Source organism: Pungitius pungitius, chromosome 18 (assembly GCF_949316345.1).
Source record: "Pungitius pungitius chromosome 18, fPunPun2.1, whole genome shotgun sequence".
In the NCBI taxonomy this organism is placed as follows: Eukaryota; Metazoa; Chordata; class Actinopteri; order Perciformes; family Gasterosteidae; genus Pungitius; species Pungitius pungitius.
This window is the reverse complement of record NC_084917.1, coordinates 11602546-11628532: the sequence shown is the minus strand read 5'-3', so window position 1 is coordinate 11628532 and position 25987 is coordinate 11602546. Positions and strand designations below refer to the sequence as shown.

General features: G+C 41.9%; 3 protein-coding genes across 5 annotated transcripts; 2 read left to right on the top strand and 1 right to left on the bottom strand.

Moving 5' to 3' along the window:
- The first annotated feature begins 344 nt into the window (after positions 1 to 344).
- Positions 345 to 7355, top strand: spag8 (sperm associated antigen 8). Of its 2 annotated transcripts, none has more exons than XM_037485631.2 (6): positions 345 to 585; positions 1009 to 1168; positions 1383 to 1428; positions 2429 to 2543; positions 3930 to 3992; positions 4378 to 7355. In XM_037485631.2, exons 1-6 carry the CDS (start codon positions 517 to 519, stop codon positions 4483 to 4485), a joined length of 561 nt encoding a protein of 186 aa, XP_037341528.2. In that variant the 5' UTR covers positions 345 to 516; the 3' UTR covers positions 4486 to 7355. The 2 variants fall into 2 exon arrangements, with proteins under 2 accessions (XP_037341528.2, XP_062414974.1); XM_062558990.1 differs by having other exon boundaries at positions 2429 to 2549.
- Positions 7356 to 8619: 1264 nt separating this feature from the next.
- Positions 8620 to 9244, top strand: pmchl (pro-melanin-concentrating hormone, like). Its single transcript, XM_037484979.2, has one exon. The coding sequence runs from the start codon at positions 8735 to 8737 to the stop codon at positions 9113 to 9115; it is 381 nt and encodes a 126-aa protein (XP_037340876.1). The 5' UTR covers positions 8620 to 8734; the 3' UTR covers positions 9116 to 9244.
- Positions 9245 to 21964: 12720 nt separating this feature from the next.
- ccnb1 (cyclin B1) lies at positions 21965 to 25220 on the bottom strand. 2 transcript variants are annotated; one of them, XM_037485576.2, is made up of 9 exons: positions 25075 to 25220; positions 24682 to 24813; positions 24123 to 24245; positions 23848 to 24036; positions 23612 to 23770; positions 23266 to 23502; positions 23031 to 23171; positions 22734 to 22844; positions 21965 to 22613 (listed from the first exon to the last, which is right to left on the bottom strand). In XM_037485576.2, exons 1-9 carry the CDS (start codon positions 25093 to 25095, stop codon positions 22509 to 22511), a joined length of 1218 nt encoding a protein of 405 aa, XP_037341473.2. In that variant the 5' UTR covers positions 25096 to 25220; the 3' UTR covers positions 21965 to 22508. The 2 variants fall into 2 exon arrangements, with proteins under 2 accessions (XP_037341473.2, XP_062414831.1); XM_062558847.1 differs by having other exon boundaries at positions 24129 to 24245.
- Between the last annotated feature and the right edge of the window lie 767 nt (positions 25221 to 25987).

Below are 25987 nucleotides of genomic sequence, written 5' to 3'. Positions count from 1 at the left end.
GACAACCTCAACACCGCAGTTGTTCTACACCTTCTGCAAAGCCAAGAGCAAGATGGGAAATACCACCTGATTGGAGGGCTGATAGGATAGTTAGTTTAAAAAACAACACTATTCTTGCACACCATTTTGAGTTACTTTACACATTCCTATTCTATTCTTCTATATGGATAGTTGTTTACCGTAGTACAATATATACATTCTTATTTACATACTTTTATGGCATTTCGCTACATATTTTTATTCTAAAATGTGAGTAACTGCAACACAACTGTTTATTTGTAATTCTGACAAACAGTAACTCATATGAGAGGGTGTCCGTCCGTAGGAGGGCGTGGCCCCGGAGGGGGCTCCGTTGTCAAGGCGACACTTCCCTAAACAGGGCCCTTTTGCTCAGTGGCGTGCGCAGTCACTAAAGCGTTAATCCCGACGACATAGGCGAGTTCACTAGCCTTAGAAGTTTGTTCACGGACGCGGTGCCGTATTCTGGACAAGTTTAGCACTTATGCCAATGCTCCAATGGCCGAACAGCAGAACCCTTCGGAGAGGACCGGACGGGGCTGTATGTTGCACAACTGGGTAGAGGAGGTGAGTTTAGAGCGCGAGCTGCTAGCTTAGCCTCGTGTAATATCAGCTAGCCATGTGACGTGTGCATGTATGGATGCATGTGTATCATGTATTACTTCTGAATGTAACGCTACATCTTGTGTTTCATATCAAAGCTATGTGGAGGTACTGTGATGACGTCAGGGAATAGCAGGGCACTGCTATTGGCTTATGGAGTTGACTCATGATGGATGCTATTAGTCACACCTGTGTTTGGCTCTCTGAGAGGTTTATCTCCACAGCAAGATTAAACCAAGTGACTTTTTACCTGCCAAATATTTCCCTGTTTGGCAGGTAAAAACACTCTATGTAGATAGATTTCCATCATATATATATATATTCTCTCTATATATAAATTATTATATTCATTATTTTCATCTAAATCCCACATCTCAATTCATACAGAGGGCTGTTGCTCCTCTTGACACTCAAAGGACAAGGTTACAAATTCTCAAACAAGGACACGGAGGAATTCTCACAATGGACTTGGGGTCCAAAATGGAGACCGTCACCACGCTGAAAGCGAGTTATGTCCCTCCAAAAGGTCCAGTGGTGAGGCTGCGGGGTATGTCTTTGACCATCAGCACGATGGAAGTAGCAATACTGTATATAATAATGTATAGACATATATTGCAAAAGAGTAGAACATATTTTAGTGCTGGATTAGAGCCTTTGCATTTACACTTAGAGCTTTTTTTTTTTTTTACTGTTCAATACAACTTTTTCTAATGATTTGTTATGCAAGCTCTGCTCATCTCTTTTGTATTCCATTGCATCAGGCATCAGAGGCGAGCTTTTGGAAAAACACATCGCCGAGATGATGAGGTAAATCAAGTTTGAGTCTTTTGATGCTTAAAGAATTATTGCGACTGGTAGAGCAGCTGTACATGTAAACTGAGAGGATAGTGAGGTAATATTTACACGTCTGGGCTTGTTTTACTATTCCATCTCAGCTGTAATACCTTTTTTAAATCAGATTTTATGATGTTATTTTATATGGAGGCCAGTCATCATAATGTCGTTTATAGAGTCTCTACCCCACAGATGAGGTTGTGAACACGCTGCACATGTTAACTGCTCATAAAGAAACACAAAGCATCAGGTCTTCCATGAAAATGTCTCGTCCAGCAGTAGATTGTGTCTCATCACTCAGTCTTGAGCCATATGCACTAAATGTCCTGAACTTCGTACAAACCAAGCGTGCTTGATTCATACGGGATTCTTGTCCGCTAAAGTTCTCAGAGCAATTTTCTTAGCTGATCGGTTGCTATGCTCAACAAAATCCCCCTTTTGAATACATTAATCAACCAATGAAAATGTATTTATTTAAATCAGAGGTTTGGAGAGTCAAGAGCTTTTCTTTTTTTCTTTTTTTTACAGCTTGCTGTAAATATCACGTTGACCATTGACACACTGTGACATTAAATGACACATGCAAAGAGTTGCATTTCTTACATTGCCACTCATAAGGCTCCACACACCCACGCAGTTGATGGCTCTGATTAGACCCCTTCTCACGACTGTGTGGGCGTGAACAGACTGGCGTCTGCTTTGTTCTTCTAATGGTCTCCATTTGCCTGTTAGGGCTGGAAAACCTGGACTTTTACCATTGATGGTGATAATGTGAAATGGTTATCTTGTTGCATTTCCATGGATCTTATGCTGCATTCAGGCAACGGCAGCAGCATGGGAAAAGCTATTATGGCTTGGTGTAATTAGGCTTTTATACTATGCGTAAGTCACTTCATGTAAAAATAAAATAAAATTATACTTGTTCTTTCTTCTTCCAACACTATCAAATACTGACATCCTCTTGTTTTCACAGAGACGAGGTTCAGGCTGAACTGAACACGCAGAGTCCTGAAATGGACTACTGCTCCACAACCCAGAAAGATTTCTGTGTGGAGGGATTCGTGCCTCTCACCCCCGAAACAACACAAGTAAGTGTAAGCATGTGTACTCTTAATTACGCGTGTACGCAAGATCGCAAACAGTCAAACAACATGTTTACTGCTATAATAGCGCCCAAACTCCAATGTCAATACTGGCATTACAATTAAGCCTCACATGTTGCATCAGTTTGAAATCTGGATGATTTATTTACTTGTTTGTACAAGCATGTGTTTTCATCTACTTTACACATAAATAGCTTTGCTTGTTTTAAATTACCAGCCAGTTGAACAAAGAGGGCAGTTGATTAGTACTGATAATTCGCTTTTTTTTTCGAACAGCCATAATTGTAAACCAACACCATTAATCTTATTCTAATATTTCCATTAGAGTCCAGACTCTGTTGTAGGAAATCTGGGCAAACTGATTGCTGACCGTTTTTGTTCTAAAATGATTAGTTGAGTAATCCATAGTTCTTTCTGATTGGCAGACATTTCCCCCTGCAGGATAAGCACATGTGCAACTAATAACATTAGTGATTGACAACATTGCATTTAGCACCAAACAAGTGCAACCTATTTTGAGTCGACAGTCCTCTCTAAGCTTGACACTGGTGACCCTGCATAACCTGAAGCTGGTTGTCTCCTGGCTCCGTTAAGTCCTGGCTGCTTTGAGCACATTCCTCATTACAAGTCACTCACAGTCATTATCAACAGAACCATCAGTGTTATGATATTCTAAACTTATGCTAGCAGGCTAGGTTACCATGGTGACTCGACCAGGTTAGAAGTAAGCTGGCTATGTGATAGAGTAAAACCCACAGATGGCTGGCTGTAGCTGTGTGGTAAGCAATAGTCATGAAGAAGAAAGGTGATTCAGACCAAAAGCAAAGCCATTTTCGGCATTGTTGTATTTGTATAATGTGGGTGTTGCTGTTTTTGGCAGCTTGGCTTTAAAAGACGTTTAAATTTGCAGATTTTGGTTGGTTTGGTACACGTGTTAGGGGATTATTTTTTGTATTTTCTTCTTCTTTTCATCCTTTGTGATCAAAATGTTTCATTGACAAAAGGAAACCGATAACAAAGGAGCAACAGACGGTACAAACAAACATAAAGAGCTCTGTCAAATCAGGAGACGTCCGGGAACAGTAGAAAACAAAAAACAGTGCAATGTTGTCCTTGACGGCACTGCATGTTTTTTAGTTTTCGGAGATAAAAAACATGTGAAGGCCTTGACAAAGTAACATCACACATTAACAGTAAAGGATTTAAAGTGTTCTATTAAGACTGCTCTGACTGTATTCGGGTGGCAGATCATTAATCGATTACCCTTTGGCATACCCCCATTGTTTAAAATCAATAAATGAATTAAAGCAATCAATTCAAAATGGCTGACATTATCTGATTCCAGCTTCTGTGCTCTTGTGCCATATTCAGGTTCATGATTATAAAACTGACGAGGCCATCACCTTTTGGAGTGAGAATTACCAGCGGATACAGGTGTGTGAGATCCTCTTACCTGTTGTGTCATGTATTGCAGTTGCTTTGCTGTTGCATTAATTACACATCAAATATTTTTCGGGGATTTTTGTGGATTTATTTGCCGGCCCTAGTAATTTTCTCTCTGATGCTGACCACTGTGGGTTTGCGCTTTTGAATCTGCATTAAGTTCAGTTTTTTGGTTTCTAAAGTGAAATACAGTCACACATGGCCCCTTATAATGCCAGATGAGTTGAATATCCATCAAGGTTTAGAGGAGGAAGATTTCATTCAGATTACATTCCCTCCTGTGTCCTCCTTTACTATTGTGTGCCAGGATGTGAGGTAAGATTTAGGAAAGGTTTGCTCACTTTTAAAGATGTTTCTGTGTTATTTCGTGCCACAGGGTGTGACTGCCGTGCAGAACCCGAAAGCACCTTTCAGGAAGTCGGCCCTGTTCAGCACTCCGATCAGCGAGCGGCTGGATGAAATCGAGCTCCCACCCGATAACTGAAACAGTGTGTTGGAGTATCACTTCACTTCAAGTTGATATTAAAGTGGTTATCCACTTTGAAGGTAATCGTTGTTCGTGACGTTTCACGTCTGCTGGTAATAAGCTTTCATGTTCAAATCTGAGAACCATGAAGTCACTGGAAAGGCAGCCTTTCAGCCCTGAATATCTACACATTTAGAAGATGTTAATAGACATCAGGGGAAGATTGTTTAGGTTTAGTAATTCTGCAAATAATAAACAAACAAAAGAATACATGCCACACACAAAGCCGATGTCAACATTTGCCTACTTGTTTGACTTCTTAAAAAAATGGTAGTGTAGTGTTTTTGGCCGCTCTTGTGTGTCACTTAGTGAAAAGCCAAAGCGACACATGGCCAGTTAACAACAACTAAAGGAATGAACAGACGTAGCTGCATTGCTCTTCTTTCTTGACTAGATTATGTTCATGTTTACATGTGCAACACTAAAACAAACAAATTCCCCTCTACTTTGCAGCTGCATGGACTATGAGTCCATGCATTATTATAGCCTTCTTATAAACACGATTTGAGTGACTATGAGTCCATGCAGCTGCAAAAGCCAGCTATTAACTAACAGCAAGAACATTCAGACTGTCTGAATAACACTGAGATATATATATATATATATATATATATATCTCATCCGTGATATGAATGAAACAGGAACCTTTTAGCAACATTAAACACAATGGAGCCCATCTTTAACCTCTGAAAGAATAACGCTGGGATATCTAATGGAAAAAACATGTGCAATAGACAATCCAGGTCATGTTGTTGAGTATTTTTTTTCCTTTCAAAGCGACAGCAAATGTAATCCTTTTTATAACTGGGCTGTTATTTGTACCATGCCCTCGTGCCGCCTCTCCATCTTATTCTATCAAAATTGGTAATTTGCAGGTCAAAAGATATGTGTTAGGTATAATTATAACCTTCTTATAAACACGGTTTGAGTGACTATATTTCAATATGACGCAGGTCCTAAATTCCTGGGGGAAAAAATGTTTTCCTTTTATGGCCTTTTTCTTTGTTTCATGATCTAAACAAAGATGTTGGCCAATTCTTGCTACTGTCTTCGTTTGGACTAGAAAATAGAGCAACGTGGTTAATCGTTTTTTCATTTGACTTTGAGGATCACTGGAAGCTGATTTAAGAATGTCGATTTTCAGGCCCTTACAGTAAAGGGATCAAATTTTACAAATTTTCTCATACATTAGTTTGTTTTTCCATTCCTAAATCAAAAACGGGATGCTGAGAGAACATCTGTCTACAACAAGCAGAGCATCAATGCAGCTATTTTTGTACTTCATTGTGATTACATGTTCGTAACCATCTCCATGACTACCAGCATCTCTGTAAAGAATCATCTCTTGACGAGAACTGAATGTTGGACTCCTTCTTCTTTTGTGTGGCACGGCTTACATGGGCGCCCACTCGGGGAAATGTCACTTTCTGTTGAAGGGCGGCACGGTGGTGTGGTGCTTACTACTGTTGCCTCACACCAAGAAGGCCCTGGGTCCTTTCTGCCCCCTAAATCTCACCCATGATTGTTAAGAAGAATTGCGATACCAGTGTGCAAAGGTCAGTCCCTGCGACCTTATTCTCGTGAAAGCTCAGATCATTGAGAAAAGGTACACGTCTACCGAAATGGAAGTACTCAAGTAAAAATTAATATAAGATACGGTGATTTTCCAGCTCTGCAACTCTGTTAAAGCAGACCTCTCTGGTTTGAGAACACAGGGAATTTCCACCAGAAGTTTCTGCCCTTGTGAAGGAAAGACTTCTGTGCATGTTGCGGTACAGCCATCCCTAACCTGTCTGTGAGCAAACAAAAACCGAGATTCCAACCGGTCCGACCTCAGAACCGACTGGCAGGATGCGTCGTGTTAGAATTTCAACAAGATAATTCAATTTATGCCTGTTAATACATTCAGTGGTGTTCGATCGGTGTCCTGTGTTTACCTAGCTGGAATAACACTGCGTCGTGTGGCCCGCCGCTCGGTATCGTAATAAAGCGAAGCGGCGCTGTGCTGGTGTTATTTACGTCTTCCCTCAGCACACCGTTGAGTCTACACTTCCCCCCCCCTCCCCCCAGTGTTTTGGTTGGCATTTAGTCAGCTTGTCAGCACATCTCTACCACTTGCTTTTAGCGATCCCTTTTTTCTTCTTTTTGATGAAGCCTAGCAGTGTCTATGGCACAGAAACACCTCCGCCTTTACACCCGGGGGCCAACAGCAAGAGTGCTGCCTGCTTTTTCCCCTTATTTTTCCCCAATGTAAGGGAAATCCTTTTGGCGATTTTATTAAAATGTGTTTATTTAAAACAGCTGTCCAAGGTACGATTCGGTCCGTTGGCGTCGGGAATGTTGGACAGAAACGCAGAAAAGACATATATTCTCCAAAAGAGAGATTCTGCCTCGATTCTAACCTTGACCACACTGCCTCTAAATGAGTGTTGTGTTGAGTCTGAAAGCCCCATTAGGAGGGAGTTGTAGAAAAGCGTGTAACATTAGCATCAAGGTCTGGGATTCCCATTTTGTCTTCTGACTGCAGCCGTTGTCGATTTCTTTCATGCTTTTAGTTGCTGAAAAAAACATTGATCTCCCGACATGCTTTTAGCTTCTAGATTTTTTGACCTTAGACCTTTTTAGTCTGCATGTGTTTTTGCTTTCATCCACAACAGTGATGTTGGCCTTTTATGTTGATTTTCTGTCTATTTTTATAACCCTGAACACCCCACTCTATTGACGTGGATAGTTGCCTAAACTGAACAATAACTCTTGATATAATTAATGCCATGACTAATTAACGATGTAAATCTAAAAATCAAAAGGGTTTAGTTCCTATAAAAGCAAATAAATGAAAAACATTCTGTTTGTCTCTTTATTGCCAGATTTATTATGTGAATTTGAAATGTTGGCAAAAAATATTATCTTTAGGAATAAAACTTATATTCCTAAAACACTTCTCCTTTATATCAATATGGTCTTCTTCTAAAAGCCTTTTTTCAACATTAACATCTGCTGCATATCTACACCTGTCCTCAATCAATAACAGGCTACATATGACTAGCTGACAACTATGAATGAACGTTTTAAAGAAAACCTTCTTTACTACACAAGGCCTTTCAGGCAGTAACAAAAACAGGGTGTAGATAATTCTTGCTTTTTGGAAACCACAGATATGGCTTTGAATAACAATCGACAGAACTTCCCGTCTGCACAATAGAGACTAGAAGACTAGAATAACCTCAACAAGTTAACAACATCAAATTATGTTCTGCATTATGATTTCAATTTCTCCGTCAAATTACTGTGCTGAAGTGTAATACGTTAGTGCTCACAAGCATGCTTTTTCAGCCTCTGCTTCCAAGATGGAGAAGACACTGCTTTTCTGGAACAGCCAGTGACTGTAAATTATCCCAGCAGCAAAAGAAAAAAAAGTGAATTTGTCAACACTTCCTCTGACTCAAGGGGCACCTGCATTCATTGTTTGAACTCTTTTCATGTACATCTTGTGCAAGTCCAGGTGTTCGACGCTCCTGGAGGCCCCATCTGGCAATGGTAATTTGGTAGGATGGTAATTATGCTACGGTCCAGCAGGAGTTTAAGTCAACTTCCACCTCTGGGCCTCCTGATCTACTCTATATTCTCCATAGAAACATTTCTTCCTAACTTCCCGTTCACTTTGACACATCGACAAGGAGCGAAGTGCTGCCACGAAGACACAAACACTTCAGGAAACCTCAGTTTGCTCTAATCCCAAATGAAATCCCATATTGAACATTGTTGCAGAGGACTGCTCTTATCGCCAAGTATCGGTCAGCACAAAGAGCTTCACAGGTTGGTAATCCCTCCTTGTTGTTTTAAAGGGCAGCCATATTGGATTAATGTTATTCTTTGTGTCATCTGCTCAAAGAATTCCTACTGTTTTCTTGTCGGCAATCTATTGTCAGTCACCACCTTGGAGATGATTTTAATTAACTTCCCGCCAAAACAACACTCTTGAACTCTGCAAGACTTCTGCCCAACTGTCCTTTAATGCTTCAACTAATTTCCTGATCACAACAGGAGAAGCAATCACGAGAGACCATGCAACGTGGCCAATGCAGCCTGTCCGAAGTGATATAAAAGAGGACGATACCGTGTCCAGGTCACAACAACAAAGCAAAGAACACAGGAAAGAAGCCCATCTCTGCAGCCAACGCTTTGCACCTCCCGCAAGATCTTCACCATGAGACGGTCACTGATGTCGGTCCTCTTCGCCGTAGCGCTGTTTTTGGAGTGCTACGCTGTGGCAGTGGCTCTGCCGATGGGCCAGACCGACGACGGCTCCTTGGAGCGCGATACGTTCGTCTCGCTGCTGAGCAACGAGGCATCAGAAAACGCCCTGATCGACGGAGACTCGGCAGCAGCGGGCAAAACCAGGGGGCAAAGGGTCATCGTCATCGCCGATCCCAGCCTGTGGAGGGACCTGCGGGGGCCACACAACGGACTGACCGTCTACAAGCGGAGAGCTGACGACAACGGCCAGGACCCGAACATCCCCATTCTGAGGAGGGACACTATGAGGTGCATGGTCGGACGGGTGTATCGGCCCTGCTGGGAAGTCTAGGAGACTGCTCGATCAAGGCGCCAAAACAGCGGCCGACTTTTATCGTTTCATCCCGGGCAGCGAGTTGCAACGTCACTGTGTCTGTACTGAAATGATCGCAGATCTGAAAAATAAAACTCCTGAATTCTGCCTTATGTCTGAATTGGTTTGGTATCTGTTCCACGACCTAACTCTGACTCTTACTGACGGTTTCACTTTCAGATCTATTCATGATTGATGGCACAGAAGCGCTAGTTAAATAGTTATAACATTAAACGGGATACATTTTGTGAATGTATGTGATAATATTGACATGTTAATCACTGAGCTTTGAAGGTGCTGACTGGTAAGTGTTGGGCATTGGAAAGACCCGGGCTAGTTGTTTCTCTCTATCTCCAATTTTATCGCTGAGCCAGACTTCTTCTTCATACAAACATACTGTATAATGGTGTTGCTCTTCTCATTTAACACTGTCAAGAAAGCCAAACTGCAAGAAAGAGGGACAATCTCACAACCCCCCAAAAAGGGTGCAGTCTTTTAAATGTGTTCCTGTGGGTAGCAAGCAGCTGGAGTAGTTGCAGTAACAGTTTTCTAATACATGATTAACATCAAAACATTATGCAGGTGGTATTGTGTGGTTCATTGAGCAAGACGGTTTGACAACCTGTTTTGTCTTTACTCTAACGTGAAATCTGTTTTCCGACGTGTTAAACGTTTCCGTCTTTTGTGACACAGAGGAAAAGAGTTTTATGGCGACGTTGGTGCAGAATGATGATTTGATTGTGTGGCAGCTAATTCAAATTTAGTGAGCTCGGCATGTATGCGAGTTTCATCTGGAACTTGTGTGTACTTGTAGAGGCTCCGTTAACAACTGTAAAACATTCTTCACAAAATGCCTCGTGAGAGCAGTGAGTCAACAGAGAAGAGGATGCTTTTCTGGGAATGTCTGCAACTTTTTGGTATTTTTGAATGACGTTCTGGTTAGAAAGAATTACGCTAATGATAAAGGCAGATATCCAGCATTTAAAAAAAATCGTCATGGCCTTACAGATAAGAACAGGACGTTTGTTCGCCCCGGGGACATTGAGTTTTAGCCATGCTAGGGCTGTGTTTCTAGAGATGGTAATGGCCAGAGCTGGTGCGGCTGAAGACTGTTACCATTGTTTTAACGACGACTAGTCTAGTCTTTACTAACACTGAGGAATGTGAAATGGCAGTTAATGAGACTTATTGTCGGGAGGAGAAGCTAATGTAACGTAAGCAGAATTATGCAACATAAACTGCCGTATTTCCAACGAATAGAAATTCCTCCTGCAGTGTTTATTTTTTCTGTAAGACATGCATGTTCACAACTCAGGCATATTGTGTCAAGTCTTCTGCATTAAATGAGAAAGACTTACACTTATAAATTATGACAAATTACAAGAGCCTTTTGGCTATCAACTAAAGGTTTTTTGAGAAGGTGTTTTGTTTTACTGATAACATTAAAATTACAATAAGTTTACTACCGACAGAGCTTTTTCCATGTTATAGTAATAGTAAATAATATACCATCCGTAGAGAGCATCATTCTTTTGTATGCTATATATGGATGGTATAATAATGGTGAAAAAAAAAAAAAAGGTACACTGTCCTTTGAAACTGTTGACAAAAAAGGTTTGAAGGCACAGCTCTGTCAGCTTCATGCTTCATGCTACAGACTACAATATCCCTTCACCTTGGAAGATACCATTTGGGACAATAACCTCTTAGGGAACTGTTGGACAGTTGAACTTAGTGAATAGAAGTTTAATGAGCTTTCTTAAGTGGGATTTTAGAAAGCAAATCACAAAAAATTAGAATCAGTGGCATCTGGTCCAGAGAGGACAATGGGGCAAAGGAGCTATTGACATGAAATGTTCACCAGATGTTGGTAACAACCCAAGTAATACATACATACAAAGAAACCAAAACAAAGAAGTTCAGAAATAAAGTTATGTGTAATAAGGTGCAAAAAGGGCTGGAAAGCCAAGACAACAGCTGAAAACTAATCAGTAATTAAAAAGCAATCCAGTCCCTTGTCAGTGCAAATTAGTATCAGCTGGTTCAGTCCCAACTGATGGCCTACAAAAAGGTCTCATTTCCAAGGTGTCACAGAAGACACATCCCATAATGTGTAAAGCAAAGAGCCGTCTCAACCTAATTGTTACAAAACACAATGATGGCGTTGGTTAGAGGTGCATTTCTAAGCTGAATGCTCCAGTGAGATGAGAGCAGAAGTGTTTGGATGCCATAATACACACATGTTTGAAGGGGAAATGGCACTGCACATCACCCTAAAAACACCATACCAACAGTGGAGTTTGGAGGAGGGAACATCATGGTGTGGGGCTGCTTCTCAGCAAATAGTACTTGCAAACCTCACATAATTGAAGGAAGGATGAATGGGCAAATTTACAGAGACGTTCTTAACAGAAATCTGCTGCCATCTACCAGGATGATGAAGATGAAACGAGGGTGGACATTTCAGCAAGACAATGATCCCAATGGGAGAAAATAAAGCTGCTAGAATGGCCCAGCCAATCACCTGACTTAAATCCCATTGAAAATCTATGGAAAGAACTGAAGATCAACATTCATAGAAAAGAGCGACGGAGCCATCAAGATTTAAAGACTGTTTGTGTGGAAGAATGAGCCAAAATCCCACCAGAGCAAAGCATGCGACTAGTTTCTCCAAACAGGAGGCGTCCTGAAGCTGTCATTACCAACAAAGGCTTTTGTACAAAGTATTGAATAAATATCAGTAAGCGTGTTCAATACTTTTTCCCTGTGTCATTTCACATTATTGCACATAACTTTATTTCTGAACTTCTTTGTTTTGGTTTGTATTACTTGGGTTGTTACCAACATCTGGTGAATGGTACGTCCTCTCCGCGTGCAGAAGGTCTAAGAAGCAGTTCTTCAATCACTGATGAAGTTAATTAGTGACATAATTTCAGCATCCTAAAATACCTTGAGATTTGGGCTTGCCCTTCACCGCCACTGCCATTAATATAGAGTATAAGCAGGATAAACAATACCGTATAGATATATAGTGCCTGAGAACAATGCATCAGAGCTAAAGTCAAAGATCTAAAAGGAAAAGAACATCACATATTATCACATGAGAGAAAGTCATGATTAATTGCAAGCATGGTTACAGCAAGGTAACGTACATTTGGCATTTCTAAAGACAAATTACCACATAATCAACAGTAACCCGTGGCACCAAAAGCCATCCAAAGTGTAGCATGACAAAACCCAGAACGTTGTCCATAGCTTTCCATAACAAGACGCTGAGTAGTGTGGAATGTTTTCATCCGTCTCTCTGGCTACTTAACAGTGACGCTGATCTCACCAACACTAGTCCAGACCTTCTTGTACACAGGCTATTGTCCAGACACCAGCAGAGGCAACCGTGAGCTTGGAGCCACATGGACACAGGGTCCTTTTATTTTAGTTACAAACTGTAGCAGTATGTTTTATTTTAAGTTGCAGAGCCCTGAAAGTCTTGATTTGTGTGTATACAAGTATGGATATATGGTATTTGTGCTTACAAGGCAAAAACAATCGGTAGAAATCAACAGTAAAAAAAATATATAGCATATAAATTTATACACAAACAAATGTATACAAGTACGGTAATTAGATCCCTTCTAAAATTAGGGCTGGTGGCTCAACAGCTCCTCGGTTTTACAACCAATTTTCAGCAAATAAAAAAGTGAATGATGAATAAGAAACATAAAAAAATGAATTTCTGCGTATCTTTTGAATCCTGCCCAACTTCTAATGCTGCTCTCTAATGCCTAAAACATAATTACTGTTATTTTACTATTACAGAGGAGATCAGGGAAGGTTTTAACAGGCTAGATTTGCACAGCGAGACCCCTCAAGCTGTGTCAGGGCAGGCCCACAATTGTCTGAAATGGTTGAAACAGCTGATGCGGTGAAAGGAGGTGAAAACATGAAGGCTAATTATAGCAGAAAAGGAGTCATCTGTCTATGGTTCCTGCAGATTTGTGTTTGTTCAACAGTGCTCATTTTCCACAGTTTACAACAAATGGCCTTCACTCTCAGTGGGGTGCTTTGGAGAGCAAAAGAACATCTGGAAGTGATTATTCTGTCTGGGCTGCCAAATTGACACGGCACTATATTTACCTTTTTGTCCCTGAGACATTAAGTCTAGCGTACTTGTGATAATTGAATCCAACTGTATGCTACATCTCATACTGGAGCATTGATTTTCAGTACATTTACAAACAAAGGATTCATATTTCTTCAGTTGAGTTGGTTGTTTTGATCACATATGTGAAGATGCGCTGTGTGGTCATTGACGTCAAGGATGCAGAAGTTAAAGCTTGTGTAAGTATTTCTTAAATCTACTTGTGAGTAGGACGTCTTTATTGGGTCCTTAGGACTCACACACACAGAATTAAACATTTATTGTATCAAATTGTCATGTTAAAAATGATTACACATCTAGTTGACACAGAGTAACATGATCATCCTGTGTTAGAACAGGCCTTTGCTTTGGTTGTCGCATCTCAACACCAATCCATTTCCACACCACTGATTCCTGTCAGCTTCTCCTTGCCAAGAGGGAACACTTCCTATATGTGTTTAACATCAAAGGCCTTCCCATTAAGGGCCATGTGAAAAGCTAGATGATGATTATCTGAAAGAATATGCTTAGAATTCTGAAAATAATGATGGGCACCATTAGACTTAACTATTTTTTGTGATGTTGGTGCGGCTACTCTCAGTTAACTCCTGTCAAACAGGACATGTCACATTGGAGTGTAGTGTTTTATGCCTCTGCCGCACCATATGATACCCGAGGAGGACACTTTCTCCTCCCATCCAAGGGTGAAGAGCAGGGGACAGGGTTAGGTCAGACCACTAAGAAGGAGTCAGATTGTAGCCTGAGGATGGGTTGTGCAACAAATACACTTGAGGCCAACAGGAGGTCCTTTGTAGATCATGTGTTTCCGGTCTCCAGTCGGATCATTCGGCTTTCAACCTCTACATGCACATAATTGTACGTATACCCACCGATATAATGTTTGAAATGCATGCATTGTGGTACAAAGAGAACATCACATGTATAAATATGTTTTCCAAATGAAAAAAACAGCGTTACAGCATCCATAATGAATGAATACATAATAAAGTGATATTTTCAATTAATAACCACCATACACAGATTGGAAAATACAATTATTTTTCTGTCCTCCTTTACAGTCTTTAAATATCAGAATATCACTTGATCAGTTGGTGTACACCATATTATAGGGTGAACATCTGCTCTACCATCTGTCTCAAGCCATAAGCCATACTTGATCTCTAGATTTATTGCATTATGTGCATTGATAATGATGTGACTGAAACCTGATACTGAAATGTAGTTAGGAGCTTCTAAATCCTTTGTTCCATAATATGATCAAAATGACATCTGCCGCCAAAGGGCTCTCTGATTTACATTGCTGATTGAACCCCTAATTTGAATTTTTAGTATAACGGATCAACATCTTTGAGGCTGACTAGCTGTTATTCTGGAAAAGCCTGGAAATTGTTTTTAAGAATTCCAACTGTGGCAAATTGTTTGAATGCTCAATCTTTCAGGGATCTTTGCATTTCAGATGGACTGCAATATGCAGTTCCTTGTTCAGTACATTTACAAACAAATCTTTGACACTGCAGCATCATTGCCACTGAATGAATCGGTACCTTTTAACGGTGGAGCACCTCTGATTGACGCAGAGCACCATTGTCAGCACAGATATTGCATTTGCTAAGATGCGTTACTGCCTAGTGTTGTTTTCAACTCTTTGATATCATGCCATTTATACGTCTTGACAAATTTTGTCAATGCCTTGATTTAATAATTCTGAATCAAGTAGTGCATTCACGCGCAGATTTATACAATTTGCAATGTCCCTGTTTTCCCAGGACGTCAACCCTTCATCCTACCTTTTATTGTCCCACAGCAATCAGAGCAAAGACACACCCTCTGCCAGCTTTTTCAAGTGATTTAAAGAGCTTTGCTGGCTTCCCGAAGCCCTTTCTCCCTGAGGGCAAGAGCAATGTGGAGTGTCAGGGAGATAGAGAAAGAAAGATGACTTTTGGCCACAGGTTTTCTTTCTTCTCTCTCTCAAAGTGTTTTTTTTCCCCTGTGTTGTAATGTTTTTGCTGGGCATTCTAGCCTCTAACATTCCCAGAAATGAGACACAAGCAGACCAGCTGTATGGGCGGAAATACCTCACGCTTAGCTAGAAGCGTGGCCTGATTCATGTGCTGTTAAGTTTTTGATCAGCGGCATGGCATAGTCTGTATTTTGACGGGATTGTCCAAGTTAAATAGCCTTTCTTTGATTTCCAGAGCCTCTCACAGGGATTCACTTGTTTCACAATTTCACATGAGGCAGTACAGTGGGAACGTGTTTATTGTCAAGTGGTATCCATGGAGGTTGTTATAAAGCGGTAACCTTTTCAATACAACCCGGCGGAAATGATGAATAGTCGTCCTCCTGGTGAGATTGGATAATGGCTGCTTGTGTTTGACAAAGTCACTTGAGTCTGTTTCAGTGTCAGACTGATAACACCAGTTGTGGGGAGGATGGTTTGTAATCTCTTTCGGCAGTCCATCCATCAAGACACTTGGGCTTTTCAATTTTTTTGGAGATTATAGAAATGTTTCCTGCCTTACATCAAGCGGTGTGAGAGAACATCCTGCAGAAACCAAACCATGACACACTTTTAATCTCTGACTCCAGCCTTCAAAGAAATGGGTCAACTTCACAGGTAGTTGTAGTGGTCATTGAGGAGATTCAACAGGTGCTGGTTGTACTGGTGCTACACTTAGAGATTGAGTGGGACCTTAACGTCATTTGCATGGTCAACTTCTGATGATTCCACTTTAAAAACCAAAAGAGGGAAAATGTTTTGGATAGTTTTCCAATAGAGTGCCTGGTCTGTGAGAAGCTGCTCCGGAGGCTCACAAAGACATCTGCTGATGGTTTGTCTTTTCATTTTATCACTCGCTTTTTAAAGCTCTGCTATCTAGTATCAAAGTAGGGCTTCTCCTTCCTGTCAAGTTTGTCTCCATTGTTTCACTTCAGCCACACTTATCCTCCCTCAGCAGTCATTGGTCATTATGCGCTGAGGTTGCATACGTTTTTATTTACGGACTGAAGTGACCTGCAGAGGCAACGCACTCGTCTGCTCAGAAAGAGCTTGTGCTCCTCTCCACAGCTGACTCCATCATTCAGTCCCAGGTGCCCTTGACTGGCTCCATGGGGCCGGGTGACATCATCATCACCCCCCCCCCCCCCCACCTCTTTCCCCTGCTGTCTCTAATGGAGGCCCGGAGCTGGTGGAGGGACATGGTGAATAATTTAGAAGCTCTGGTGCACTTTATAACCTGGCCTCCAAGGCTAGCCGGGGCATTCACACCAAATGCATTAGTATAATAGTTGGGGAGGAAACTAGCTCTTATTGACTGATAGAATCAATAGCTGTGCTTCTGTTTGCTGTTGAGTCCCCGTTGCTGTATGTGAGGAACGATTGGTCAAACTAACAGAAAACACTCAGGAGAATGACAAAAGAGTAACTTCACACGATGACTGATGAATTAAGCAGCTGATAATGATTTTAGCCACTTGAATCGTTCATTTCTTGATGTGGCTTTGTGGGGAGCCATCGGCAGCGATCCTAATTCCCAACGGCAACCCAGAAAAGCTCTACAGAACACGTGCAGTTTACTCATTTCAATGAGGAAAGAGCTTGATTATCAAGTAAATTCAGTGTGACAGGAAAATGACTTGACAAATGGTGCAATTTTTCATGGCTTCATGAGTGAGATGCTGTTCCTCCTAATCAGGAGGGGGAGCTCACCTTAAGAGGTGACAGCTGAAAGAATTACTCCAGTGTAATTTACCAAAGTGCTTTCACTTCACAAAAAGGAAAACGGCTTCAATACATTTTTATGGTTTGGGCTAGATAAACAGCAATAAGTGGTAAACACACTTTTGCGTTTTTTGGTACAATGGTGGCATTAACGGAGAGGTCAGCCTGTTGGTTGGTCCCCCAGATTGAACAGGACTTGAAAGGTTTTCGATGACTTGTTGTGGTGCCTAGCGGATGCCTCTTACTCAGCTCCATATATGCTGTTTTTAGTGAAATGTCTTAAATCCGACTGGATAAATCAAGACTTGCCTCCCAGAAAATATTGCCCATTACTTTGATTTATGGCCAAATAACTGCTAAATTCCCATCGGCGGTACTCTGCGTTCATGGCTAAAGTGTTAGTAAACATCTCAATATATGTCATATAACCAGCATATTTTAGGGGAGGGTGTTCAAAACCCAGCTAACCGCAGAACTAGCAGTTAATTTGTCTCATGAGGCTTGGTGGCAGACAGGTAAAATCGTTTTGTGTAATTTGGGTTACAGCCAACCTCCTATGAGTTAGGAAAAATACAGTAAAAAATGGTAAGTACATCATTCTAACTGCACTCTAGATTTAGATCTGATAGGTCTCCCATGAGGCGCAGTGTAAGTGCCACGGTTCAGTGGCATACGGTCTCCGACAATCTCTGTGCATGGAGACAACAAAGGAGATGACCAAGTGACCCCAGAGGTTGATTTACGATGTGTCAGCAGGAGCAGCAGCATATCGCCTCCCTTCCTCCCAGCCAACTGAGGATTTATCACAGCTCAGTGAGGACGCGTGGCAGGCAGCCCGATCAGGTCCGATTACAACACGCTGTAGATACCAGGGGACTTCTCTGAAGACCGGCCATGCTGGGTGATGACATCACAACTAGCAGGAAAGAACAAACGGTTCCATCACTAGTTCACATGGAAACGTTTCGTTCTTCTTTTTTGTTTTTTTTGTTTTAGTAAAATACCTTTTAGGGATATGTCCAAAATCAACAAAGCGAACCTTAAATACTACAATCTTGCATGGCAAGTCTCATTAGAAAGCATCATATAAAACGTATAATGTACCAACAAACCTGCTATAACAGCCTCGAGCATGAGATTCATGAGCAGTCTTGTTCTCATCATCACCGATCTCGTCAAATCAAAACACAAACACCAGCCCACTTGCCTCTAAGTGAAACAGAGATATAACCTTTGATAGTTCTGGCGCGTACAACATTAACTTAATGGCCCTTTAGTGAAAACTTGGTTGCTCAGTGACGTCAGGATAAACACAGCAAACAGTCTGAGAAGCAAGAACTATTGATGCTTCTGTCAACGTGATGTAATGTAAACATTGAGATGTGTTGTACGTGACCACTAGTGGAGTAAGATGCATTTGTCAAGCCAGATGAGAACAATTTAGGATAAGATGAGCATTTGTGTTTATTAATCTTTATTTGAGATTACTTTGTGAGATCAAAAAATCAAAGAAATGCTTCTTTATAAGACACTTGTAAAAGTGGAATGGCAACAACTGTCTAAAATGTATTCTTATTTACTTTCTTCCTGTAGGAAAGTCCACTGGCATCATATAATCCTTGGACCAAACCTGTAAATCCCCAAAATTTAAGAGGTAATGTCCAGTGGAAACCTATTTTTTTGGAGAGTCCTCACCCAGTGGAGCTGCTCAGTTGCCAAAAATAACCTGAAACAAGATAATAACTGTTTTGTCTCCCAAAAACAACATGTGTTGCCATAACCTTAATAATCCCAGTTTGGATTTCTACAGTGTTTTATTTTTTAAACAACTTAATATTTGTGTTTTGTATCCTGGCTTTTATTTGTCATGTGTGCAGCAAAATATAGTTGTTATAGGACTATTCTCCTGTTGAAAATTCAATTTAGCAACCCTGTGTTGACAAGTTCTTCATAGATTATTAAAGAAATCCTAAATTGAGACAATGATCATTCATTTATGGCTTGAGATGTTTGTTTTTTTTAAACACTGATCTCTGTTCCGTTTTTCTTGGACATGTTAAATTCGAAACAAAACAGAGTATTTTGAAAGGGAAACGCACCAAACTCCTGCCTGAGACTACAGAACACGGTGCACGCGCGCGCAGCCTTCATCTGCTCGCCGCTCATACCGTGCACGGTAGAGAGGTTCATGTGGTCTGGAGAAAGTCCCATTCACACCTGGCTCAATCGCTGCCCTGTTCAGGCCACAATGGGAGCCTTTCTCTCGCTCACCTGACCACAACTTTTGGCAGTGGAGACACAAATAAAAGGGTACCGACCCGACCCGTACCGTACCGCTCGGTGGAAACGAGTGTCCGAGGTCAGCAAAGTTCAGACAGCACATGACTTTTATTTAAATATCTATAAATTGTGGAGCTGAATGCCCTGGTGTTTGTTTGTGTTTGGCCCTGCTCTCCAGCCCAGAGGCCTCATTCTGCTTGCCAGCTGCCAACCTATTAGCACCCTGCAGAAACCCTCACGCCGCTGCCTCGGCCGGCTGTTTGTTTGACTTTGTCAGATTGAATTGAGACGCGGAGACGTTGTGGACGGCAGGCGAGAACGGACACCGGCTCATTCTGAAGGGTGCTCTTGTTAAATCTCTGGTCCATCTCGGACAATGTTTAGACTGGGAAGGAGCTCCGCACTTTGGACTCTGGTCTCGGCCCAACCGCTTGTGGGTAAGATCTGTATTACTCAAATGGTGAGAGGTGCTATTAAGCCAAGCTTGGCATTCTTTCTGTCCCTCGATGCTGACTGGCCATCTCATATAATTGGAAGAGTTGAATAAATATGGAAAAGGACTAAAGCCTTTGGGCTTGAGGAGACTGGAATGTGCATGAATCATGAAGGTTGTTGTCGTAGAATGCTTGTTGAATTCACTCAAGAGCTTTTAAGGCCAGAAAGTCTTTGTGGTGGACATTGTGGCTCCCAAGTAGTTGAGTCACCCAACATATCATTAAATGTGGTCCCCATCAATGCAGATAGTTGTATTTGTACAGCACACATTAAATTGGAGGTATCCGCTCTAATAATTACTGCTTAACAAATTCAATGGAGTTCAATTGAATAAATTACTTGAGATAATCCCAAATCCTCCTTTTTCTTACTGCAACCACTTTCCACCAAATGAAAAGCGGTAGCAACTAAGCGATGGAGCTCCTCCACCCGGTGAGTCAGAACACCGTTATCTGCTCAGTCTCACAGAATGTTAACTCCTCGCATGAGAAATCGTTTTAAAAGACTAAAAGTTACAGGAACTGTCACAGCCTGATTATTTTATCATAAATAACAAGCTGCTGGGATAAATCCCTCTAAAGCTTTTTAAAAAATAAATAAAATATCAATGTCTCTGGTTGAAATTCAGGGGGAACCAGGAATGTCTTTTCAAAAACGTCACCATTTTGAAATCTTTCACTTTGAACCACAGATGGTCATCGTTTGCAGCCTTTGCTTGAATGCAGGTAGCAGACCGTGTGGAGAGCATGGGCTGGAAATGCTATGTGGAAACGGTCCGAGTATCATCTTTTATTGGTTTGAAAATTGGCTTGGTAAGAAACAATCTGGTCGTACGCTTCTTCCCTCAACAGCAAGTCCAGTCTTGCATCTCAAGTTGCTAATTGGACTGCAAATGACGAGCAGCACTCACAGAAGGAAGTCTGGGCCGGCACATCCGGAGCACATCACGTCCACGCTGGAACCCCAGAGAGGAAATACCCTCTAAGCGATTTTCAGTAAGGTTACCAATGTGTTTCTGTGAGTTATCTTGACCTGCACAGATGTGATGTTCAATTTTCCATCATAATAAATGTCACACAGCTGAATCTTCATCGAAAGGGCCAATCACTGTTCCAGGCCGCTGTAAGTGTAGTGTGGCTTGGAGGCGCGCACAGGAGGAATCTGTCTCGTAAACAGATATGGCAGGCCAGTCATGACCTCAGCCTCAAAGTACAAGTTCTCAGTGTGATCTATGGGTTTAAAAGGATAACTAAGGCTAATTATGTGCCTCTGAGGAAAACAACAGAAGGCTCCCAGCTGAACAGATCGGAGCTTTAAAAGGTGTCAGCGCTACTGTCCAAATGTCAGTATGTCAAGTAACAGCTGCATGGTGCTCTGTCCATCAATTATATATAGCTTTAGCCACCAAAATGCATTTAAAGCTTAACGCAACATCTAGAAATGCTATTCCCCAGTCTGTCAGATCCTCTGGTTTGGCCTTACACAAATGCAGAAGCATCCAAGCAGGTATCCTGCTTCCTCATGATCTGGATGATGAGCAGAATTTAGTGCAGATTGCAGGTGGTCTTGTATAGCAAAGCTTTCCTGGCATCCCCCTGGGGGGGGGTAGGGGGGGGGGGGGGTAGTTCATCCTGGGTCTCAGCTGTGAATGGGTCTAAGTGATAAAAGTTCCCACTCTGCTGTCCATTAGCTTTAACTACTTTGGGCTTAGTGAAACTGTTAGTGGTTGACTAGTTGGTATATTTAGTTTGGCAAGTCAGTGAACTACACAGTAAAGTCTGCAGTCCTAGTTACTGTAAAGCTGTGCTCCAAAATTTCTTACAACTCTAAAGACCACTGCATGGTGAATTTCAGGCTTATATAAATGGCAGGTCTTTTAAACACCTAAAAAAGAGGCAGTTAAGGGGGATTAAAAAATAGGCAGGGTGAAGCTTAGGTCTTACTGTTCTGTAGATTATCCAGAATGTCACATCTTGCATAACTAAAGTTTGTGCTAAATATTGACTTTGGGACAAATTGTCATATGACATCTTTCCTTGAAGGGAATATTCACTTAATGTTTATGAGGCAACCGAGCTGTGATGAAGTCGTAGAGCTGGTGAACCCTGCAGGATGAACATGAGGCACACAGGGGAAACTGAGCTTAGTGCTTCCTCTAGTGGTGAAAAACATCACTGCTGTGAGAGCGCGAGTCTGGTTGAAACCATTTAATAAAGGCTTTAAGAACAAGACATTCAAGGGCATAAAATCGTAGCTGTACACTTTACACAGAATAAAAGTCACATTTTAAAAATAAAAAACCACACCTCTACACTGGCCCCTTTAGTTATTTTAAAAGCAGGCCACACGTCTTAGAGCGATGCTTCACAAGTGTTTCAAAGCAATAAAAATAGCTCGTCTGGGATAGTTTGGACTTTGTCAAATTATAGTGAGCCAATTGTGAATATTAAAGAGTCAGACATGCAGCCAAGTTGTCGTTTGCTGCCGACCTCAGGCTCTCCCCAAAAAACTGCAAGTGTGGGCAAAGAGATGTCGAGGGCCAGCTTTCAGATTAAAAAAGGAAAAATAAAACTTGTAGCATGCTTTCCCAAAAAATAAAACATGTTCAGTTTGTGGTCATAAACTGACATGGTCTTGGTGTGCAGCTCCTATTGTCACATTAAACATTTTAAGTTACAACTGTACAAGTCAGCACATGGTGCAAACACACTGTCCCCTCACTGAGGGAGCTGCGTAGCCAAATCCTTCACTACCGAGGACTTTAGCTGCGAGATGGTGGCAATCCGCATTTGTTTCGAAGTGGAGTACTTTCCTTTAATGGCCTGCAAGAACAGAAGGTTAGAATTTTAGGTTTCAGATAGTCATTGCAGCGTAATCCCATAAGAGTGCCATAGCTGCTAGAGGTTCAGTGCAAACCAATTAATGTTGGTAAAAACACTTACCATGTGCTTAGTGAGCCCATCATTCACCTTCACAACATTCTTGGCAATGTGCGCCATCACAGGAATCAAACTCTCTGCTGTGTAGTCCATGTAGTGCTGCAGGGTCACATCCTGAGGAGAAACCAGTTTACCATCAGACATCGATAGCAAGACAGCTCACTTGGCGTAGAGTCACCGTCGTTTGACAAATACGGGGCACCATGTCAGTTGGAAGTCATGAAATGCCGCACATGGGACACCGTTGGTTTGCAGAGTCAAAAGGCCTTTATCTGAGCTGTAAGAGTACGAGAAACGTACCCAGTCTCCAGCGTCCAAGATCTTGAGGGTGAGAGCCAAAGAAGCGCTTGCCACCATGGAAGGTGGGAAGTGAACCATCTCATAGTCCACCATGGTGAGCTCCAGGAGGTATTTGGCCAGTGTGTGTTGCTCTGCAGTTACCTGGGGAGCAGACAATTGAGGAACCGGGATGTAAGCGACTGGGAAAGTGGCAAAGTGGTCACGGGGACTGTTGGTTCAAGGAGCAGCTACGAACCTCGTGAATCTTTGAGGCCCTTCTCAGGAACTGCAGAGGAAGAGGGCGGCCCAGTTGGAACTTGAGCACCCGGAGAATAGTCATCTCCATGTCTCTGATCTGGGCGGTGGTGTAGGCGCGGTCGGTCACGTAGGCAAAGTCGGAGATCTCAGGGGGATACATCTCCTCGTATTTGGAAGCAAGGAACATGGCAGTCACACCGACAAGCTGCAGCTGCTTCTTGGGGACCGGTTTCTCCTGCATCAGGCACAAACAGAGTTTAGAAACTCAAGTTACCCTTGCCACTTCAGTAGACTGAGGGAACTTTAAAGACACCAATGGGCTTACGTTGGATACGGTTACTCACCTGAAGAAAGCGGTCAATGATTCCCACGGTCATGTACATAGTTTCCTGCAGCAGGCGGAACTTCAGGCTCACTTGCACCAGCCAGTCAACAAGAATGGCCCGCATGTTACCAGTGACCTCCTGACCCTGCAGGTAGGCGGGTTTGACGTTCTGCTCAACCTGAGGAAACAAGAAACTGGTTAAAACTGATTAAACAAAACATTGCCGTTTGCTGGGGGGGGGTTAGTGTCACTTGCCTCAAGTTGTCTGAGGTACTTGTAGATGTCTTTGACATATTCGCTGCAGAGCATGGGGTTGTCGTAGTCGTCTGCATCCACGTCGCGGACAGCGGCGTGAAGCATGACATCAGAAAAAGCTTGGCAGAGGTCACCGGGCGCACAGCCAGAGGTCTCCATTGGCGTGGGGGAGGCTGGTTCTGGGAGAACCTGGGACCATGGAAAGCACAATTGTTTAAGTGAACTGAAGCAACAGCAGGCCATTAGAGTCCGAGAGCAGTTGACATGCAACTCACCTGTACCTGTACCTGCACCGTGGGCTCCGGCTTGGCAGGAACAACATTTTCTGGTTTTGGTTGCTCAACAACTGCTTTTCTGGTGACAGGTTTGGTCTTCTTGGTGGCCTCTGTCTTGACCATCTTAAAAAAGGAAAGACCGATGAAAACTGCATTGTGATAAGCAAGCACACCCTAGTTTTTTTTTTTTTTTTTAACAAGTCCTATAAAGCAATTTTCCAATACATAAATATCAGCTCTTAGAACATATTCAGAGACATAATGTTGCAATTTCCCAATCAGAAGGTACTACTACCCAGACTATTCAAATACAAGTGGTTCTCAGGCGGTGGCAACATTTAATTGGTTTTGCCTCATACAGGTTAAATCATTCAGAATACAAGTCGGTGACGTCAACCACATGCTGTGAATCAGGCCAGAGAGCGAACATTAGGAAGGCTCCTGAATGCATGGCTATGTAGTTGGTGCCTTCACATTGTGGTCGTCCGAAATTATTTTCACCAAGGAAAGACCGAACAGTTGAATCACGTGAGCCTTCATAATAAAGTCACATATTTACCTTCTTCTGTACTTCTTTGTTGTTATTAGCGATGTTTCCGATTTCGCCGAGCGCAGCTCGAGGCTTCATCGTGGGCCCGGCGGCTGTGCAGGCCTTCCCAGCGAGGTCGGTCCTGGTGGAAGCCAAGCGGTTCTGCAGTAACACAAAATAACTTAACGTTAGAGTGGAAGTGCGTGTTGCCCGTTTTTAGTGTGCAGTACTGCCGTCTCCAGTCAAATTCCGATGGATTTTTTGCACCAGAGCAGACGGAAAAAAAAAAAAAAAAAAAACAGGAAGGGAATTTTCAATCGAATAATACAAATTAAATAACTAAAGGTTTATTTCACGCGCATTTCCAGTATTAATACACAGAAGTAGAAATGCGGTAAACAAAAATACATTTAAAGCACTTACTCTGGTTACTCGAAGAGCCATTTCGGGATGTGCGTTTCTTCCACAACGAGGCGAACAGTCGTAATGGAGAATGGTGCGGTGTAGATTCAGGTTGGCAGTCTTGGTTTAAATCCTCGCTGGCTACAAGCTGATTCGCTGTGACAGGATTTCTCCAGGTTGTTGATTGGCTGAGCGCATGTGTTGCAAATGCGTTCCCCCGACAACCAGTGGTCACGTGAGTCAAATCTGCTCTCCTCCTTTTCCGTCCAAGCCCTTGTTATTCATCTTTATTTGACATATGTTTTGATTTACTTCATAGATTAATACAGTATATAGTGAGCACGTTTCCTTTCTGGGATAATGTAACAAAATGAGAGAAAAGAGTGAACACATTACAATATATTCTGGACCACTATTCATCATCGTAACTAATGTTTCGATTATTTATCCCCCCGCAAAAACCAGACATAGAGAGTAATTAAATGTTTATTTTCTATTTTGAATTCATGCATGTCTTAAATGTGTCTTAACTATTATATCAACCAATAATAGCAATTTCACAAATGGTCGCTCTACTTTGAATGTGTATCTTTATATTGTGTTAAGTGGATCGATATGTGGAATTCCTTACAACCAGAATTCAAAATCCTGTTTAACTCAACCTATAACAGCTTTTTAAAAGAGCAACCGGTCAAGCAGTCATAAATGAGCTGATGCTGTTTTAGACCACTATTTTTGCAGTGTTTCTATAAAGCCACAAGAACATTGCGAGCATTTATAAATATGACCCTCGGCCGAGACCTGTTTAGTACTCTAACCATGTTTGATGGACCTATAGCTTGAAGACTGCTAATAAAAGTAGAGGGGATTAGAGGCGACATGTCTACGCATAGGGAGAGAAAACATAACAAACTGCCGATCACGACTCAATAGT

What these genes read in the sequence shown, in the direction of transcription:
- spag8 (XM_062558990.1), top strand. Translation starts at nt 517, where the DNA reads ATGGCCGAACAGCAGAACCCTTCGGAGAGGACCGGACGGGGCTGTATG. An exon ending in CCGAAACAACACAAGTAAGT is followed by an intron (nt 2,550 to 3,929) that starts GTAAGCATGTGT and finishes TGCCATATTCAG; the next exon opens with GTTCATGATTATAAAACTGA. An exon ending in AGAATTACCAGCGGATACAG is followed by an intron (nt 3,993 to 4,377) that starts GTGTGTGAGATC and finishes TTCGTGCCACAG; the next exon opens with GGTGTGACTGCCGTGCAGAA.
- ccnb1 (XM_037485576.2), bottom strand. Translation starts at nt 25,095, where the DNA reads ATGGCTCTTCGAGTAACCAGA. An exon ending in TGGCTCTTCGAGTAACCAGA is followed by an intron (nt 24,814 to 25,074) that starts GTAAGTGCTTTA and finishes GTGTTACTGCAG; the next exon opens with AACCGCTTGGCTTCCACCAG. An exon ending in TCATTGACCGCTTTCTTCAG is followed by an intron (nt 23,503 to 23,611) that starts GTGAGTAACCGT and finishes TGCCTGATGCAG; the next exon opens with GAGAAACCGGTCCCCAAGAA.
- pmchl (XM_037484979.2), top strand. Translation starts at nt 8,735, where the DNA reads ATGAGACGGTCACTGATGTCGGTCCTCTTCGCCGTAGCGCTGTTTTTG.